This window comes from Protopterus annectens, chromosome 17.part0, assembly GCF_019279795.1.
Source record: "Protopterus annectens isolate FY-2018-M chromosome 17.part0, PAN1.0, whole genome shotgun sequence".
In the NCBI taxonomy this organism is placed as follows: domain Eukaryota; kingdom Metazoa; phylum Chordata; order Ceratodontiformes; family Protopteridae; genus Protopterus; species Protopterus annectens.
In genome coordinates, this window is record NC_056751.1 from 613,597,679 (window position 1) to 613,616,119 (window position 18,441).

Genomic DNA, 18,441 nt, shown 5'->3' on the forward strand with positions numbered 1-18,441 from the left:
AACTCTGGTTCTCTCTGAATGTCTGAGTCAGACAACTGCAAAGCCTCATCTGATGTGCTGCCAGCCTGATCCTCACCAGCCTCCAACATGGTCGTGGCAGAGAAATCCAACAACACAGCCAGGTGAGCCTCTGAGTCTGTAACGACCTTGGGAGAGGATGGAAAATAGAAGATGTTAAGTTGTCAATCTCGCCTTCATTCTTGCTTGATGGGTTCGGAGCCGATCCCTCGGCTCCGACTCGGCACTTGCTAAGCTCGAGAGTCACTTTTACCAGCTCGAGGCAGCCCCATATCCCATGATGCAAGGCGGTAATTACCCAGATCTCGTTTGCCGCTTCGCTTATGAGGTCCTCCTTTTACCAGCTCCTGGTAAGTGATTCACTACTTTGATATTTTAGCCCCTTTTTGCTAAAAACCCTTTAATTTTTAGTTTTAAGTTAATTATAAAGATTTTCTGACAGAAAATTCCCTGTCTCTACTAATTTTTTTAGTCAAACTTTACCCATCCCATCCCCCCCCTGTTAGGGTGTGTGTGTGTGTTTTTCTAGTAATACCTTTTTGGTATTTTATTTAATTTAATTCTTTGACTGGTGTGTGTGTGTGTTGTGAAACACCATGTCAAAGGAGAGGGTCTCAGGCTTTAAGAAGTGTGACTCGTGCTGTCAGAAGATGTCTCTGACAGACGGTCACACTTCTTGCCTTTATTGCCTGGGGCCTCTTCACCTGCAGGACTCCTGTGCTATATGTCATTCCTTCAGCCAGAGAGTCCTGCAGGAAAGAAGAAACAAACTGATACTTAGGGGCCTTCTTAAGCCGGAGGGCTCTCCGGCTAAGTCGGCTCCATCCAAATCTGCCAAATCTTCCAAGGCCCAGGCTTCTGTGTCAAAGCCTGCGGCCTCGGCTCCGACTCGTTCTGAGTCGAGATCGGCTCCGGCTGGAGCTGATTCTGGCTTAACTAACCCTTCGGCACCGATGGCTATCGGTGCCGATTCTGCATCGACCACTTCGGTGTCGGCTCCGATCGGTTCCGACCACCATGTGGCACAGGCATCGGTGTCAGCTCCGATCGGCTCCGACACCGTTACTTTTGTGGCTGTATCGGCTCCGGCTGGAGCCGATGCATCGAGGCTTCCTGTCGGCTCCGATAAGTTGTCGGCTCCGACAGGGTCTATAGTTTCATCGGTTCCGATGGCTCATTCCAGGAAGAGGTCGAGGTCTCCTTCCTTGGAGCCGATACTTTCGGCTCCGGCTTCACCTCTCCTCTCGGAACGGAGCCATCGGAGCCGATCTTCAAGGTCATCCAGACTTTCAGACCATGACTTAGAGAGAGTGGTCAGCAGATTACTTAAGTCACAGGCACTGGCCCAAATGTTACATAGTCCGTCTCAACAGACGACTGTTGGTCCACACCCCGTTACAGTTCCTCCTTCAACTCTACCCCAGAGATTGGAGTTGGAGTCTTCGGGAATGGTTACTGCTACGGCTGGAGGACAGATACCCCCTTCTGTTCCTTCAGCCTCTACTCTTATCTCCTCTTCGAGACCTTCCTTAGAGGGATTCGGTGGTCGGGCTTCCATGGTCTCCTCCGAGGGGGTGAGTGGCATCGGACCCTTGTCCGAACCCGCTCTTCCCCTTGGAGCCTCGGCCTTGGTGAGCTCGGCTCCGACATCTGCCTCGGAGACTTCCCTTTCAGTGGTCCCTGGAGTTCCTAGTTCTTCAGAACGGGTTCTCTCGGACCTGCCTGGGAGGGGAGCATCCGAGGTGATGAAGAGTGTGCTGGCCACTGGTATCAGTCAGCAGTCTGTTCCCTTAGCTCCTCCCTCTATAGTGCCTGTTGACATCTCTGCCACTTCTCTTGCTACAGGACCCAGAGATCCTCCGCCTCAGGTTTCCCCATTGGGAATTTCCCCCTCTTCCGAGGATTCTCCTGATGTTTCGGGAGATCCTCCTAGGAAGAGGACTTGTAAGAGGAAACATGTAGACTCCCCCGAGTCTGTCACTTCAGATACTGACTTTGATGAGTCAGAGGGATCCCTCTGAGGATGTCTCCTTCTCAGACATCCTAGAACTCCTTAAACAGAGGGAAACTGGCCCACCAACAATCCCTCTGAGGATGAGTCAGTATACCTAGAGGCGTTTGGATCTCGGCCCTCCACCTCCTGGGTGTCTCCGCCTTCGACCCCTTATGCAGGTTATTGCCCGAAGGCGTGGGCAGCTCCTGACTCTGTAGAGCCAGTCCCTAGGAGGCCTTCAAAATTTATCACTGCCCCGTGTGACAAGCAATTCCTCACTAAGGGTGTCCCCGCTGATGCCATGGTGGTGGCTGCTGCCACCAAGAAGGAACTTGCAGATCCTTCCGTACCCGTCCATCCTCCTAATAAGGACTCTAGGACCATGGATAGGTACGGTGGCGGATGTTTTCCTCAGCGACCTTTGCTATGCTCGCTGAATTACCTATGTCACTTCACCAGACTCCAGAGGGATATCCTTAAGGAGCTGGGTGAAGTAGTACAGGATCCTACAGCTGCAGGAGCTCAAGAAAAAATTGCTTTGCAGCTAGGAACCCTTAATTCCATTGCAAACTCCTCCATGCGGCTAATATCATATGCTGCTGATGAAGCGAGTAGAGCCGCAGGTACAGGTGTGGCTCTTAGACGCCAAGCCTGGATGCGGCTATGTGACTTTGCAGATCCCTTCAAGGCGTCCTTCACAAATTCTCCCTTTGATGGGTCAGCTTTGTTTGGCCCTCAGGTGAAGGAAACTTTGACCAGGTGCGAGCAGGACGGCAAGACTCTTTCTGCTGTAGGAGTCCGTTTTTCCACCCCTTCTAGACCTTACCCCAAAGGACAGAAAGGTGGAAAAATGTGGTTCCGTAAATCCCAAGGAGTCACGCCGGATTCACATGGTCAGTTTACCCCTAGAGGCAGAGGGGGTAACAACAACAGACGCCGCTCTAGAGGCAGAGGGGGTCCAAAAAACCAGGGAAACAGAGAGCCTCTCTCTGACAAGCCCTTTCAGCATCCCTGAGATGTTGCCTGGCTGTCCCTCCTTGGAGGCAGTCGGGGGAAGATTATCACTGTACCCAGAGCCTGGCATTCCCTCACTCAAGACAGATGGGTACAGTCGATCATATCCAAGGGTTACATAATTCCTTTCGAGGAAAGTCCTTTCCCCTCAAATTCCCTTCCAGATGTACCACCCGGTCTAAGGAAATTGCAGAGTTAGAAGTCTCAAAACTACTGCAAAAAGAGCCATTCAGCCAGTTACAATAGACCATTCAGAGCCGGAATCTACTCAAGGTTCTTTTGGTCCCCAAAAGACGGGAGACTGGAGACCAATATTGGATCTCAGCAGACTCAACAAGTCTGTGAGGAAGACAAGATTCGAATGGTCACTCTTCAGTCAATTCTGCCCTTCTTACAGAAGGACAACTGGATGTGCTCAATAGATCTTCAGGATGCGTACTATCACATCAAAATTCACAGACGCTCCAGGAGATTTCTCCGCTTTCGGCTGGGGTCCAGTCATTTCCAGTTCAGAGCCCTGCCCTTTGGTCTCACTACAGCCCCAGAGTGTTCACCAAATGCATGGCAGTGGTCACGGCTCACCTGAGACGTCAAGGATTCCAGGTGTTTCCGTATCTCGACGACTGGCTCCTGTCAGCCACCACCAGGCATCAGCTTATACAAGCCAGGGATTACACAATAAATCTTTGTTCTCATTTGGGCATCTCGATCAACTTGAAAAGTCATCCTTATCGCCCTGCCAGTCTATTACCTTCATAGGCGCAAACTTAAACACTGTTCGGATGTCAGCTACCCTTACAGATCAAAGAGTTTCAGACATTCAGAGTCATGTCAGGATCATTCTGGCCAACAAGAAAGTACAGGCCAGAATGGTTCTAAAGGTATTAGGCCTCATGGCTGTGGCCATTACTCTTCTTCCCCTGGCTCGATTCTACATGCGCCTTCTTCAGTGGATGCTGTTCACACAGTGGTCATACCAACAACTTCCAATGCGTCACCAGATTCTGGTGACACAGACTTGCAAAGATCATCTTGCTTGGTGGATCACATCTCCTCAGGTTCACCAAGGCAGGTACTTTGTACCCCCATCCCCGATAGCCACTGTCACCACGGATGCCTCTCTGATCGGGTGGGGGGGGGGTCATTATCAGGGCAGGATGGTTCATGGGACGTGGCAGCCATTCGAGTACCATCTGCACATAAATGTCCTGGAGATGAGAGCAGTGCTTTTAACGTTGCAAGCCCTCAACGACTTTCTTCCCGTAGGGACAATTGCAGTCCACACAGACAACATGTCTGTAGTTTGGTATATCAACAAACAGGGCGGAACCAAGTCCTACCCCTTGTGTCGAGAAGTGCTCAGACTATGGCAATGGGCGATCTCCTCTCATCGGTTTCTGGTAGCAACGCATATCCCTGGGAAAACCAACATTGTAGCGGACAGATTGAGCAGAGCTATTCTCATGCCTCACGAGTGGTCTCTCAAGCAATCTATAGCGGAAGAGATTTTTCTGGAATGGGGTCATCCATGTTGCGATCTTTTTGCTACTCCCGAAAACAGCAAATGTCCAGACTTCTTCTGCCTCTTCTCTCTACCAGGCCATCCCCCCAGAGACGCTCTGACCCAGGATTGGCCCCAGGGACTTCTTTATGCCTTCCCTCCATTTCCTCTGATCCCTCAGGTTATCCAGAAAGCTACTGTTTTGAGAGCCAAATTGATTCTCATTGCCCCTTACTGGCCTCAACAAGTTTGGTTCCCGTTCCTCCATCATCACCTTTTGGTGCAGCCGTGGCATCTGGACCCAGTGCCAGATCTTCTGATTCACCAATCGGGTCAGCTGCACCGGTCTATCCCTTCTCTCAACCTCACAGCATGGTTGCTCCACTTCCTTCCTTAGCCAGGCTTCCTTTGATCTCTAACCCAGTTAGAGACATCATAGTAGCTTCGTTAAAATCCTCTACCAGGAGGATTTATGCAAGCAAATGGAAACGTTTCTCTTATTGGGCTAAGGCCAAGAATATTGATCCTTTCACTGCCCCTGTTCAGGCAGTCCTGGACTTCTTAGCAGAGATTTTTCATGCAGGCTCCTCTTCTTCCACAGTCAGAGTTCAATTGGCTGCTATTTCCAATTTTCATGTCGGGATAGCAGATCATAATGTTATGTCCCATAGGCTCTGCAGGGCCTTCTTGAAAGGAATTTTCCTACTAAAGCCTCCAATCAGGAATCCTCTTCCTCAGTGGGATCTAAATTTAGTGCTGACATCCTTGATTCTTCCCCCCTTCGAGCCAGCTATTTCTTGTTCCCTGAAATTTCTTTCTTGGAAAACTTTATTCCTAGTGGCTATTACATCGGCCAGGAGGGTGTCTGAACTTCATGCTCTATCGGTTCGACCCCCCTATTTGGTTTTTCACAAAGACAGAGTATCTTTGAGAACTAATCCAACCTTTTTGCCTAAGGTCGCTTCAAAGAACAATTTGAATCAATCCATTGATCTCCTGTTTTTTCCCAAACTATTCAGACAGAGCTGAACAAAAGCTACATTATCTTGATGTCCACCGTCAACTTAGATATTATTTGGACAGAACAAAAAAATTTAGAAAATCTGATCAACTTTTTGTTTCCTATGCGGATAATAAAAAGGCCTTCCTGTTTCTAAAGTGACCTTGTCCAGATGGCTTTCTTGGTCATCTCTGAAATTTATCTGCTCAGGGGAAAACAGCTGTGCTCAAAACCTAAAGCACATTCAACTAGGAGCTTAGCTACTTCTACAGCCTTTCAAGCTAGACTTCCTTTAGACACTATTTGTGCAGCGGCCACTTGGGCCACTCCTCACACTTTTGTTTCCCATTACAAATTGGACTTGGCCTCCAGGGACAGAGCCAGCTTTGGCTCTACAGTCCTCAAGAGTTTGTTCCATTGAGCCACCCAGGATAGAGGTGCTAGGACGCGGTCCCATCAAGCAAGAATGAAGGCGAGATTGACAACTTAACATTAAGAAGTTATGTACCTACCATAACGTTCCATGTTAGTTGTCTTCTCTCGCCTTCTTTCTTGCGACCCTCCCTCCTTCCCCCTGGCCTGGACAGACCTTGTTATAAGAAATTATTATGCTGAAGACCATTCAGACCTGGTCCTTCTTCTATCTGTAAGTTTTCTTTCTTCCTTTGGGAAGTATTTTATGCTTGGTGCTATTGCCCTTTGTCATCAAACGAGATCTGGGTAATTACCGCCTTGCATCATGGGATATGGGGCTGCCTCGAGCTGGTAAAAGTGACTCTCGAGCTTAGCAAGTGCCGAGTCGGAGCCGAGGGATCGGCTCCGAACCCATCAAGCAAGAAAGAAGGCGAGAGAAGACAACTAACATGGAACGTTATGGTAGGTACATAACTTCTTAATTCCCATCATACCTTTTCCATCTTCTTCTTCCCTAATGGCTGACCCTTAAGGCAGGAGATTCCTTCTATAGTATATTTAGTGTGTAGCTTAAGATGCTGGTTCTCAAGATACAAGGAAAGTGAAGAAAGTCTCCGGGGAAGGGTTTTTGGAACAAATGCCTGACAAATAGAACAAGATGTATGGTCATGAGAAGCACCTAAGCCAAAAAGACACATATTGTGGTGGTCTCTATGGAAAATCTGTCGCCCACACCGGTATTTAGCCTTCCTGAAAGACATTAACCTCAAGGAACACAAAAAAATGAAAAACAAAAATATTTCCAGTGGGGCACTTATCTTGCAAAAACAGCAAACAGGTGTAGGAAGTCACTGGAGAGCGAAAATGCGTACAACTGGCAGATGACAGATGCTTGTAAATAGACTGATGGTGTGAAAGATACATTCAGACTGGCGGCAAAGAAGTTCTGTTTTTGGTAAGCCTGAATTTCACCTTTAGGCCCTGCATTATGCAGAGAATGTATGGTGACATTCGGCATACCTTTTATATTCAGAAGTCTTTGGAAGATTGGTGGATGTCGAGCTTCCACAGCAGGGAATCCCATATTGTTAAGAGTACTGCAGCAGTGAATAAAGGACACCTTCAATTCCAACATGATGCACTCTGTATTTTGTTATATTGTACAGACAGTGTGGCTTAAGCAAGGTATAAATCTTACTTTTGAAATATGATATGAAACTATGTCTAAAGTCTTCAAATTAACATTACACTCATACCATGTATAACCTTCTTAGCATAGAGAATATGACAAAATCTCCATGGAGTAGGGGGGCATTGAATATCATGCATAATGAAGAAACGAAATGAGAACTGCTGTGTTTTAGATATATTTTCTGAGTACTTCAAGGCTGCTTGAAGTAGTCAACACAAATGACTACAATGTCAGCATATCTCTAGTGCTCTGGGTTTCACACAATACACTTCTAATTGTGAGCACAGGAAAGGCCACATAAAATCTTTATAAAATTACTTTGGCTCCAACTTGAATTGCATATCAGTTACTGTATGCTGATGTCATATGTTACCAACTATACAGACAGTAGCAAATAATAGGTGGAAACTGATAATTTTGCATGAAAGGCACAGAGATGATTTATGGGTTCTTTTGTTGTCAGGCCCATGTAGTATGCAGACCATTAAATGTTACAAGGAGACACACATATCAATTTTAGAAAAAGAAACAGATATCTGTCTTACAGTTTTCCTTCCTCTTGAGCATACAGTCATGGGACTAAGTGGTATTCCTATAATCTTCCTAATGGCAGCATACTCTCAGTCATGGAAGAGAGTAGATCTGAACCCACTGAGCTACTGAGTCCATAAACCATTTTATGGGCCTCTCATCTTGTTTCATTAGTGCATTTCCTCATTATGCATTTCAGCCTACTTATGCTTCATTTTGATGTTAGGGGTTAACACAGTCTCAATCTGCTGCGTAAATCAAAACTTTTTGCTGTTTTGTTCTTGTGATTTCATGCTGGAAGCTGAATTTTGAATCAGTGACTGTATGACAGAATGACTTGTGCCTTTCTGGAAGCATGACTGAAATTTATTCTCAAGCCTTAACCTTACAATAAGTCTAGCAATACATGCATTTATAAGTATTAAATACTTTTACCACACAACTAAAATTAAACTGTCAGTATTTTTGAAATTATACCTAACTGTGGCATCTTACAACATAATAACATAATCTCTTAGTTTATATTTTAACCAATGTAGTTGCTAATGTTGATCTGTACTATACTAATTTAGGTATTTGCTAATAACTAGCTTCTACCCTTATTCAATTGTGACTGCATAACTTTTACTATACTGCAATTAATGTAGTTAGCTTTTGCTGTGTTTGTTTAATTGTTAATTAGAATTCTTTAATGCATGTAATGATTAGTTATGACTATCCTAGCAAGCTGCTACTCAATTGTTTCTATTATATGTTAGTTTTATGTAGCACGTTTTCCCTGGGCCTCTGCTGAAAATGGGCTCTCTATGGTTGAGTGGACCATCCCGGTAAACAAATGCAAATAAACAAATAGTTATAGACAGGTCTTTACATTTATGTATTCTTAGAAATTGAAGCTGTCAGCAATTATTTAGAAATAGTGGTAAATCAGACATATATTGTGGAACATGGGTTGTTTCTAAATCTTTAACATTTTTTTTTTCAACAGAAATTAAAACACTTCGTGGACAGAAAGGTAAAATATACTTGGTTACATAATTTGACAGTTTAAATTATATATAATTGTTTCCCATACTAGCAGTGTTTTAGGTGAATGCATATTGTCAAGAATGTTTACTACAGATTAAATACTGAATTGTTAATATTATTCAGAAGTAGCATGCCTTATCACAAAAACATGATATGATAAGGAATAAATCCCACCAGATTTGCATTCCTTAGAGTGTTATTTCTGTTCATAACTTATAAAACTTTGGAAATCACAGGCTGGGATTCAGATAGGGCCATCAACAGAGGTAAGGCATAACATGGTCTGCTACCACTAGACGCAGACATTTTTGATTCAGATTAGTAGTGGTTTTATGTTGTCTATAGAATCACTGTGGTGGGCTGTTTCATTGGTTGTGCTGTATTCTAATGAATCATTCTGGGAGGAGGTCTGTGCTAATTAGCAATGTGGTCTTCCTTGGAAATACCTGCAATTAGGTAAATTATCATGACTGTTTGTGTTAGTTAACATGGCCATAAAGCTGTGTTTCCCCATTGTATTCAGTGAGATAGATCACATAATAGGGAAGATAAGGTACAATTCTGGGAACAGGTAGTGATGTTAGTGGGTTGTATGCATGTGGCAGAGTGTGTGCTTCTCTGGAGAGGCATGAATGTTCTCAGATGATTATGAATGAATGTGTACGTATGTGTATTTGTTTGTGAGTAAATAGGTGAGTGGGTGAATGAGTGACTGGGTCTGTGAGTGCAAGCAGGTAGGAGTGTGTGATCTACAGTAAGTGTCTGTGCGTATGGGACTGTCTATAAGAAAGAGAGAGAGAACTTTCACGGATATGTGTGTGTATGTGTGTGTGTGTGTGTGTGTGTGTGTGTGTGTGTGTGTGTGTGTGAATATGTACATGTATATGGGAGAGTGAATGGGGGGGGGATACTTATGCCAACACAATGTATGGCCACAGGCATTACATAAAAAAGAAAGCACTGATTAACTGAAGCAGTAACACTAGGTATTTTACAGAAATGCAGATGAGCCAATAATGGGATCTTTTTGCATTGCAGCTAATCCTATCTTTGAATCACTTTCTCAGCAATAATTTTGACACAACAGTCAGCACTCTTGGTGGAGGTCTTTTTGAATCCCAGCCATAATATGCTGGGTTCCTATATGACGAGAAACTGCTGAACTCAGTATAGTACCTTGAGCTCAGTTCTCTATGACCAGAATACTTTTTACCATTGAGTTGTTTTTTTTCCCCAGGATACACAGTTTTAGACATGAACAAATAATATTTCTAAAGTACGTATTTGATGAACAATGTCTCCATTACTTTTTTCTTTATAATTTGCTGATATTTAGTGCATGGATTATTTTGAGCCCTGAATTGCAGTATGCCAATCTACACTCATGTTGTAGATTTAAGTAATCAAAAAAATGTCAAAAAATTGCCAAAAGCAGAACAAGTAAACTGTAAAAGGAGGCACTGGAAGACAACCAGAATACAATCCACTTTTTAATGAAGTACACAGTAGGACACAAACATAAGAAAGCATTAACTGAATCATTGCATTTTCGTCAAAGTAACTTCCTCAGATGAGAGTGCCAACATCTAGGACACAGTTTATATACACAGAAAATCCCAATCAAGCAAGCAAACAATTGGTTACCATGACTACCCTGTAAAAGTGCCTGTACTTGAAAATGTGTGTATACAAGTGTTTAAAACAAGTATTTGAAACAAGTAAAATGTGTAAAACAGATAAAATATTGATATCCAATAATAGAATATATACAAATATTTGTTTAATTTGTCATATTGAACTCCAAAAAATCTTTATTTTAATACTATGTTTTAAAATCATGTTAAAACCACACAAAAAAGCAATGCAATACGCCATCTGCTGCATGAACTGAAAATGACATTTAAAAGCAACACAAATATTAAAGTTTAGGTGCACTAAGCTTTAAAACAGGCTTTAGTGATACCATGTATTTCAGACCAGGAAACTTGTTGGCCTCTAATATCAGTTGCCATGTTGTAGATTTCACTGCAGCAGTTGTTACATTTTTTTGGTAATTTATTCATAGTAGATCAGGCAGTAGTAGTGTTGTTGCCTCACAGCAAGAGGTTCTCCCATTCGATTCTCGACTGGAGTGTGGTGAGTGCCTTCTGTGTGGAGTCTGTATGTCCTCCCCACAGTTGGATGGGTGCTCGAAAGACATGCATAAATGGGCGTGCCTTTGTTGAAGGTTGAATGTCGAGCTGGCACCTCGGCATTCGTGAAAATCCCCTGCCAATCATTAGCGGACTGGAGTTCCGCTGTGGCGACCCCTAACAGGGAAAAGCCAAAAGACAACAACAACAGATCAACTAAAAATAATTTCTATGTATCTATAATAGACTTCCATTTTATTTCATGCTAGAGTATTTAAAAATGTTACAGTTAACATTAAAAAATTCTAGTCTGTGTCATAGGAAGCAGAGGAGTCATTCTGTATTTTTCTGTTCTTCAAAATGACAATACTTTAAAGACATTATAGCCTGATGAGAATAACTGGGAGGGAGAATTCAGAAATATTCACAATGTCACAGTGCAGCATGGAATATCAAGGATGAAGCAGTGAGACACTGCACAATGCTGTTTAGTTACAAGTTTGATGTAGTCAGACACTGCACAATGCTGTTTAGTTACAAGTATGAAGTAGCGAGATACTGCACAATGCTGTTTAGTTACAAGTATGAAGTAGTGAGATATTGCACAGTGCTGTTTAGTTACAAGTATGAAGTAGTGAGATACTGTATGATGCTGTTTAATTGCAAGTATGATGTAGTGAGATGCTGCACAATGCTGTTTAGTTACAAGTATGATGTAATGAGATACTGTTTGATGCTGTTTAGTTACAAGTATGAAGTCGTGAGACTGCACAATGTTGTTTAGTTACAAGTATGAAGTAGTGAAACACTGCACAATGCTGTTTAGTTGCAAGTATGAAGTAGTGAGACACTGCATGATGCTGTTTAGTTACAAGTATGATGTAATGAGATGCTGCATGATGCTGTTTAGTTACAAGTATGAAGTAGTGAGACACTGCATGATGCTGTTTAGTTACAAGAATGATGTAGTGAGACACTGCACAATGCTGATTAATTACAAGTATGATGTAGTGAGACACTGCACAATGCTGTTTAGTTGCAAGTATGAAGTAGTGAGACACTGCATGATGCTGTTTAGTTACAAGTATGATGTAATGAGATGCTTCATGATGCTGTTTAGTTACAAGTATGATGTAGTGAGACACTGCACAATGCTGTTTAGTTACATGTATGAAGTTGTGAGACATTGCATGATGCTGTTTAGTTACAAGTATGAAGTAGTGAGACTCTACACAATGCTTAGTTACAAGTGTGATGTAGTGAGACACTGCACAATGCTGTTTAGTTGCAAGTATAATGTAGTGAGACACTGCGCAATGCTGTTTAGTTACAAGTATGAAGTAGTGAGACACTGCACGATGCTGTTTAGTTACAGGTATGGAGTAGTGAGACACTGCACAATGCTGTTTAATTACACAGTACAATCAGCAAGACAACAGTATTACAGGATAAGGCTGCATAGTCCATTTGGGCACCACAGTTCTGTCAGCAGCCACACTACTGTAATGTAGTGAAGTGGCCATGCAATTGGCTTTCACATGACCAGTGTATCAGAAACAGTATGGTGACATACCTGAGGCAAAGTGCATTCAAACATGCAACACAGTTCTTCATTGCTGCATCCAGGGCACTAAAACCAGGTCACAGTGGCCCAGCATAGCAAAGTAACAACTCATTTCATCATATTACTTGGCAGGAAAGTTGGATATGAAAGGCAGAAATGATGAAAAGGCATGAATATTGGCACATATAGGGAAAAACTTGATGGAAAACAATAAATAGGGGAGGCATATTTTGAGGGATAGGTGCCCATTTTATGTTTTTAAGAAGGATTGATAAGGTCACTAAATGGTAGGGTAACAGTGAAGGGGCTCCAGCATAAAGAGGGATGTCAGCTGATAATGTGAAGCACTGGACTACACACAGGATATGGGGAATGGCACATTTGGAAGGGAAACACCATGATGGGGGATAGGAGGTATATGTACATGCTGTTTGACTGATCCAGAGAAGAACTGATTTAGATGACAGTCACATCCATGGTTGATATCATAGACATGCTCTGTTTCTGGTGGCCTAAAGGACTTGGTTAGCCATACATGTCACTCTCTCAGCTACATCAAGCAGTGGCCCATGGTCTCTATGCTGGAGTCTGTCTGTTAGCACACCTTAGGCACATCCAGCCAATGCATCTGACATTAGATAACAAATGGAGACTCCCTCCAGGATACTGTTTGGAGAGGAGCCTCTGCCTTCATCTACAAAATGGAAACCGAGGTTACCAGCAAGCCTTACAGGTCACCATCAGCAGTGTGACCTTTGTACCCCTGCTTTGAGGCAGAACTGATAACTACTGATGATCAAAGTATCTACTACTGTTCCATATCCTGTACCAGAGCCAGACCTGAAGAAGGGAGGAAAAACAGAAAGTGAAACAAAAGAAAATAGTGCACATTTCTATGACACATAGCATGCAACAAACATGGACATAGTATACATACTCTGCCTCTTGGACAGCCTGTCAGATGTCATTAGATAGGACTTGTTGAGGTCTCTGTCTCCCTCTCTTTCTCTGGTCATGTAAAATAAAGCAGAAACTGTTCAGTACAATGAGATACTACCAAATGAAGGCAAGGAAGACAACAGATAATAAGCAGTAAAAAATTAGAAAACTGATTTACAGCTGTTATTGTAGAATGCTACCTTACTTTTCCTTACCTCTGCATCCCACTGGCAGGGATGGCTGGGGTGACACCTCCTCATATCGCTTGAGTGATACTTGCACTACCGTAGGAGTGAGCAACGGCAAGCATAGGAGGACTGCTTAGGTGTGATAGTGCAAAGCATTATAGCATTGATTAAGAAACAATCTCTCTAAGTAACTTCAATAATGTAATCACTGTGCTCTGAGGCCCATTGCAGTGTGATAGAAAACATGGTTGACATTAAGACAAGAAAGTCAGGAATCGCAGTTTATTGGGGGAGGTTCTGTATTGCAATACAGGCATAGTAAAAGAAGATAACACAGCTGATGATGTATCTTAGCAGTGCATTGAACAGTAACATGCTCATGGCAGTAACAGAGACAGATTTGAAACAGTAAATACTGTGAGGTAACAGTAAAACATCTCAAAGGCATTACAGAATACTGTCTAGCTGGGAGCTGCAAACTTATAGAGAACATAGCACGAAGTCACAACAAGTTGCATTCCAGCTTGGGGGGGGGGCACTGTGATGGACAGCATAACACGAGGGCATGACAAGATGCCATCCAGCTGGGAAGACACTCTGATAGACAACATTCTAGATAGTTGTGGACTTAATGTGATAGAGACAGGTAATATAGAACAGGAGCATAACAGGTTACTGTCCAGCTTCGGAGAGCTCACCTTGACAGAGAACATAGGACAAGGCATGACAACTGTGGCCTATGGCCACAGACTGCAGGCATGCTATGGGGAAGAGTGACTCCTGCACATAATGCTACTACATTGCCATGTGTACAAAGGAATACAAGAGGCACAGGTAGTGTTTAACACCAGTGACCTTCACCACAGTGCCGCAAGAAGCTGAACAGTGCTAATGGGCCAGTTGCTACTCACAGTATGGAATAAAATGGGAGTAGTTACAGTATAATGGCAGATATGCATGTACCCACCAAAGTGAGAAAGGGAGTAAGACAGTGCAGAGCACAGAGCTCTGCCAGTGATATGGTTGTGTATACACACACACACACACACACACACACACACACACACACACACACACACACACACACACACACACATGAAACTCATAGGTGTACCCATCATGGCATGAGCTCAAGAGAATAACATTGACTGGACAAGTTTGCCATTCAGGAGATGGAGGTGATTCTGCAGGCCATATGTATACATGGCATACACTTCCACTAGTCATAAGCATGGTACTCTGTCATAATACCAAATTTCAAGACATCACGAAGGAAAGGTATATGACAAAAGGTAGACGACCAACACACAAAAAGGTGACAGAGGTAGATGGTTTCCTGGTATTCCTATTTGCAACAGTTGAGCAAACCCTCATAGCTGATGTTGGCTTGGGTATGAGAGCTGGGTTGGTGATGCCTGCCTAACTGTCTATAGAGAAAATACTAAGTTATTACTAGTATTTACATTTCAAGAGTACTCCAGCTTGCATGTGTGAGGGTATTTAGTAGAATACCTATGCTTATCTGTTTTTGTTTTCCAGATATATTAATGCCAAAATGTGACTACGTGTAACATAAAGTATGGCAGCCTGAGTGACATGAGCATGGGGAGAGAGAGGAATATGCTCCATGACTGCCAAAAACTCCCTATTGAAATGTTGGTACTCAAAATGTCGAATGCCCACAAGCTGAAAAAAAAAGGCAGAAACTGCAAAAGAAGAGAGAATTTCAAAAATCTCTCTTTCCCTTTAAAATTCTTTTTTTGGGGGGCAAGCCCCCTCTGCACCCCCTGAAGTCATATATGCCAACTTCAAGATTGCCATACCTCAGAGAAAAGGAAATATTCTGGGAAATGTTGCAATCTCGGACTTAATATATGAAGTCCATTTTTTCAGCCATTGAGTGTCTATCTTTCAGAACTTACTCTAGTGGGTACTGTCATGTCAAGTAGTTACTCTACCACAGATATGTTATTTTTTAGCTTTCACAGGTTCCTCTTGAGACCAACACAGGTTGGCACATGCCTGAGGTCAACTGTGGCTGAAGATGACAAAATGCACGACACAGATGACACTGTGGCAATGTCTGTATAATGTTAAACTGGAGGGCATACAGACCTCCCTTGCATATGAGATTACTATGGAGGGCAGCCTGAACCTCTATGATCGCATGCATTTAACATTGGAAGTCTTATCAATGTGAGTCCTACTCAGGCTACACAGGAGTCAACATCACAGATGTAATCCATCAACAACACTGCCTTAGATGTACAATACCTCCCGTTATAGGAGAGGGTCATGTTGGTGGCTGCTACCTCCAAGAACAGATCTTTCCCTGAGACAGTGATCATGCGTAGCTCAGTCAGAGAATGTGTAAGTCAAAAGAACAAGACACAGATGGATGCTTCACACACCGTGGTACAGATAGAGAGCAGGCTGCATATCCTGTATAGGGATAATCAACCACTGCAGAGTGGACGTGGCATATAGGGATCTAGAGCAAATACACTTTCTGAAGTCATTTATAGCCCTCAAGTCATTCACTGGTGTATTTATAAGGATTCTATAAATGCCTACCTTGGCCATGCAAAGGCATAGATGTCCCCCCTTTCAGGCCAGGCCTACACAATTGGTAAACTCTATTCTGGAACCTGCACCATTATCATCCATGTCTGTAGAAGCTGCCAGACTGCCAGTCTTATGGTCTTGGGCAGCACTCGTATAACTCTATCTTTACCACTCAACCTTTTAGCACAAAAAACCAAATGCAAAAAATAATGGGTTCATAAAGGACCCAAAATAGGGACAGATTTTAAGTATTGCTCTTATAAATTCAGAAAGCTGCTAGAAACAGATTTTGCACATGCTTTTTCTGAAGGGTATAAAGTCTGAAATTCAAATGTCTGTCATTAATTAGTGGATTTCAATCTTCAATTATTTGGCAGAAAATCATATGAATTGGTCAGAAATAACAAAAATATGAGGCAAAAATCTGGACGTGCTTTTTTTTTTTATTTTTATTTTTTTTTGCCAGCAGACATCTTTATTAAATTTTCACACATGACATAGGCAATCTTACATTTATATAAATGAAAAATAAACAACATGACACCATTTTACTTGCAAACAGTACATCACAGCACCATTGAAACAACTGTAGTTGCAAACATTATACATCATTTATAATCTATCCAGTCATTGTCAGTTATGCATTATATGTCACATTCAAATCCTGCCTCTTAAATCTCATTCATTCTCTGCATATACCGTTCCCACAATTCCCATTTTTCCTATGTAGTTTGCGCTCTCATTTTTCTAAAGATTCCTATTCCAGCTGTTTTATCTCTATTACTATAGTCACTACTTCTTGTAAAGTTGGTTCAGACTTTGATTTCCATTTTCTAGTAATTGGTTTTTGGCAGCCACCATAATTAGACTCAGCAAAGCTTTACTATGTCTAGGCAATTCTGATTCTGTATAATAACGCAAAATTATCATCTCCCCAGTCAATACAATCTGCTCACCCAGCATCTCTGACAAACCATTCTGCAGGGAATCCCTAAAGTCTGACAGCACATTACACTCCCAAAAAATATGTTCCCAGCCACCTTTTTCTTGCCCATCACACCTCCAACAGTTGCTATCTACCTGAGGAAAAATTCTTTGGCATCTACTTGGTGTATAAAAAATATCTATGTGAACACCCCAGGCAAAGATCCTAAATCTTCTAGACTTTGGATAAGCAGTTCACAAAGATATAATCGGAGGATATATGTATATCTCCCAAATATGCAACCATTTCTCTTCCCAATCCTTTCTGAGCTCCTCTGATTGATTTTTGTAATTATCATGCCGTATTTTATATGCTTTACTAATTATTCCTTTTTTAACAGCAGCTTCTGTTCTAGATTCTATTAAAATTTCTGCCAATGCTGGTCTTTCATTCAGGAGCCCCTTATTTCTTCTCTTTGCTTATACTTTGATATCCGTACTTGATAGGGAAGGCAATCTCTAACCTGCAGTCCAAATAAATTCTTGGCCTCTTCCCATTCTATTAACTTCCCCTTTCTAGTTATTTGCTCCCAATACCTTGGTTCCTTTGACAGTTTTCCCCAATAAATTCCAGACCTCTTGCCTATTATCTGTATCCCTGACCACAGACATCCCTACTGGAAAAATCTCTTTTCTCCATTCTCATGCGGGTTTGGTTCTTAGAATACTCCCTGCTATTTTATGAATATAGTACTCTGTATGATTTTTGTTGTTCTCCTTAAGAGTCTGCATCCAAAATCCCAATCTCTCCTTATTTCTTGAGCTTCGTGCCTGTATCAGCATCATTCCTTTCCACTTTGAATTATAGTTTTCTGCTTCTGCTGTATATAATAGCCTTAAAAGTGTTGCTCTAAAATACCCCCTCAAACTGGGTAACCTAGTCCACCTAGTTCTTTTGGAAGAATCCGCTTATCCCACTTAACCCTTGCTATCTTCCCTTCCCAAATAAAATCCTTCAACTCTTTTTAGTTGCTATCCACAGCTTCTCCTCTGGCTGATAAAAATATGCCCAGCCTGTTTATAAAACCAAAGGGACTAAAAACATTTTAATTGTTTGTATCTTCATATCCATATCCATACAACAAAGCTTCCAGTTTATCAATTTGTGTATTATCTTCTGCTTAGTCTCTTCCCACATATCCTTAGCTGACACAACAGAGTAATTTCTAATCCATACTCCTAAATATTTCATTTTATCATGTCCCTGTCAATATGGATATCGTTGGACCAATTCGTGTATGGGTATATAATTTACCACTATCGTCTTTGTTTCAGCTTCATTAATTTTGTATCCCAAGAAGATTTGAAACTGTTTTAAAATGTTACACAACACTGTAATTTCTCTTTCTGGTTTTGTCATGTGTAAAATGATATCAT

The 18,441-nt window shown here is 42.2% G+C and overlaps 1 protein-coding gene across 3 annotated transcripts in view; it reads left to right on the top strand.

Annotated features, from left to right (window-relative positions):
• Positions 1 to 18,441, top strand: part of LOC122791339 (IgA receptor-like) — a 632,537-nt gene that overhangs the window by 227,322 nt on the left and 386,774 nt on the right. For all 3 annotated transcript variants that reach the window (XM_044059054.1, XM_044059052.1, XM_044059053.1), the window contains one exon: positions 8,652 to 8,678. In XM_044059054.1, coding sequence (XP_043914989.1) covers positions 8,652 to 8,678 — 27 coding nt within the window. The remainder of the gene's footprint in view (positions 1 to 8,651; positions 8,679 to 18,441) is intronic.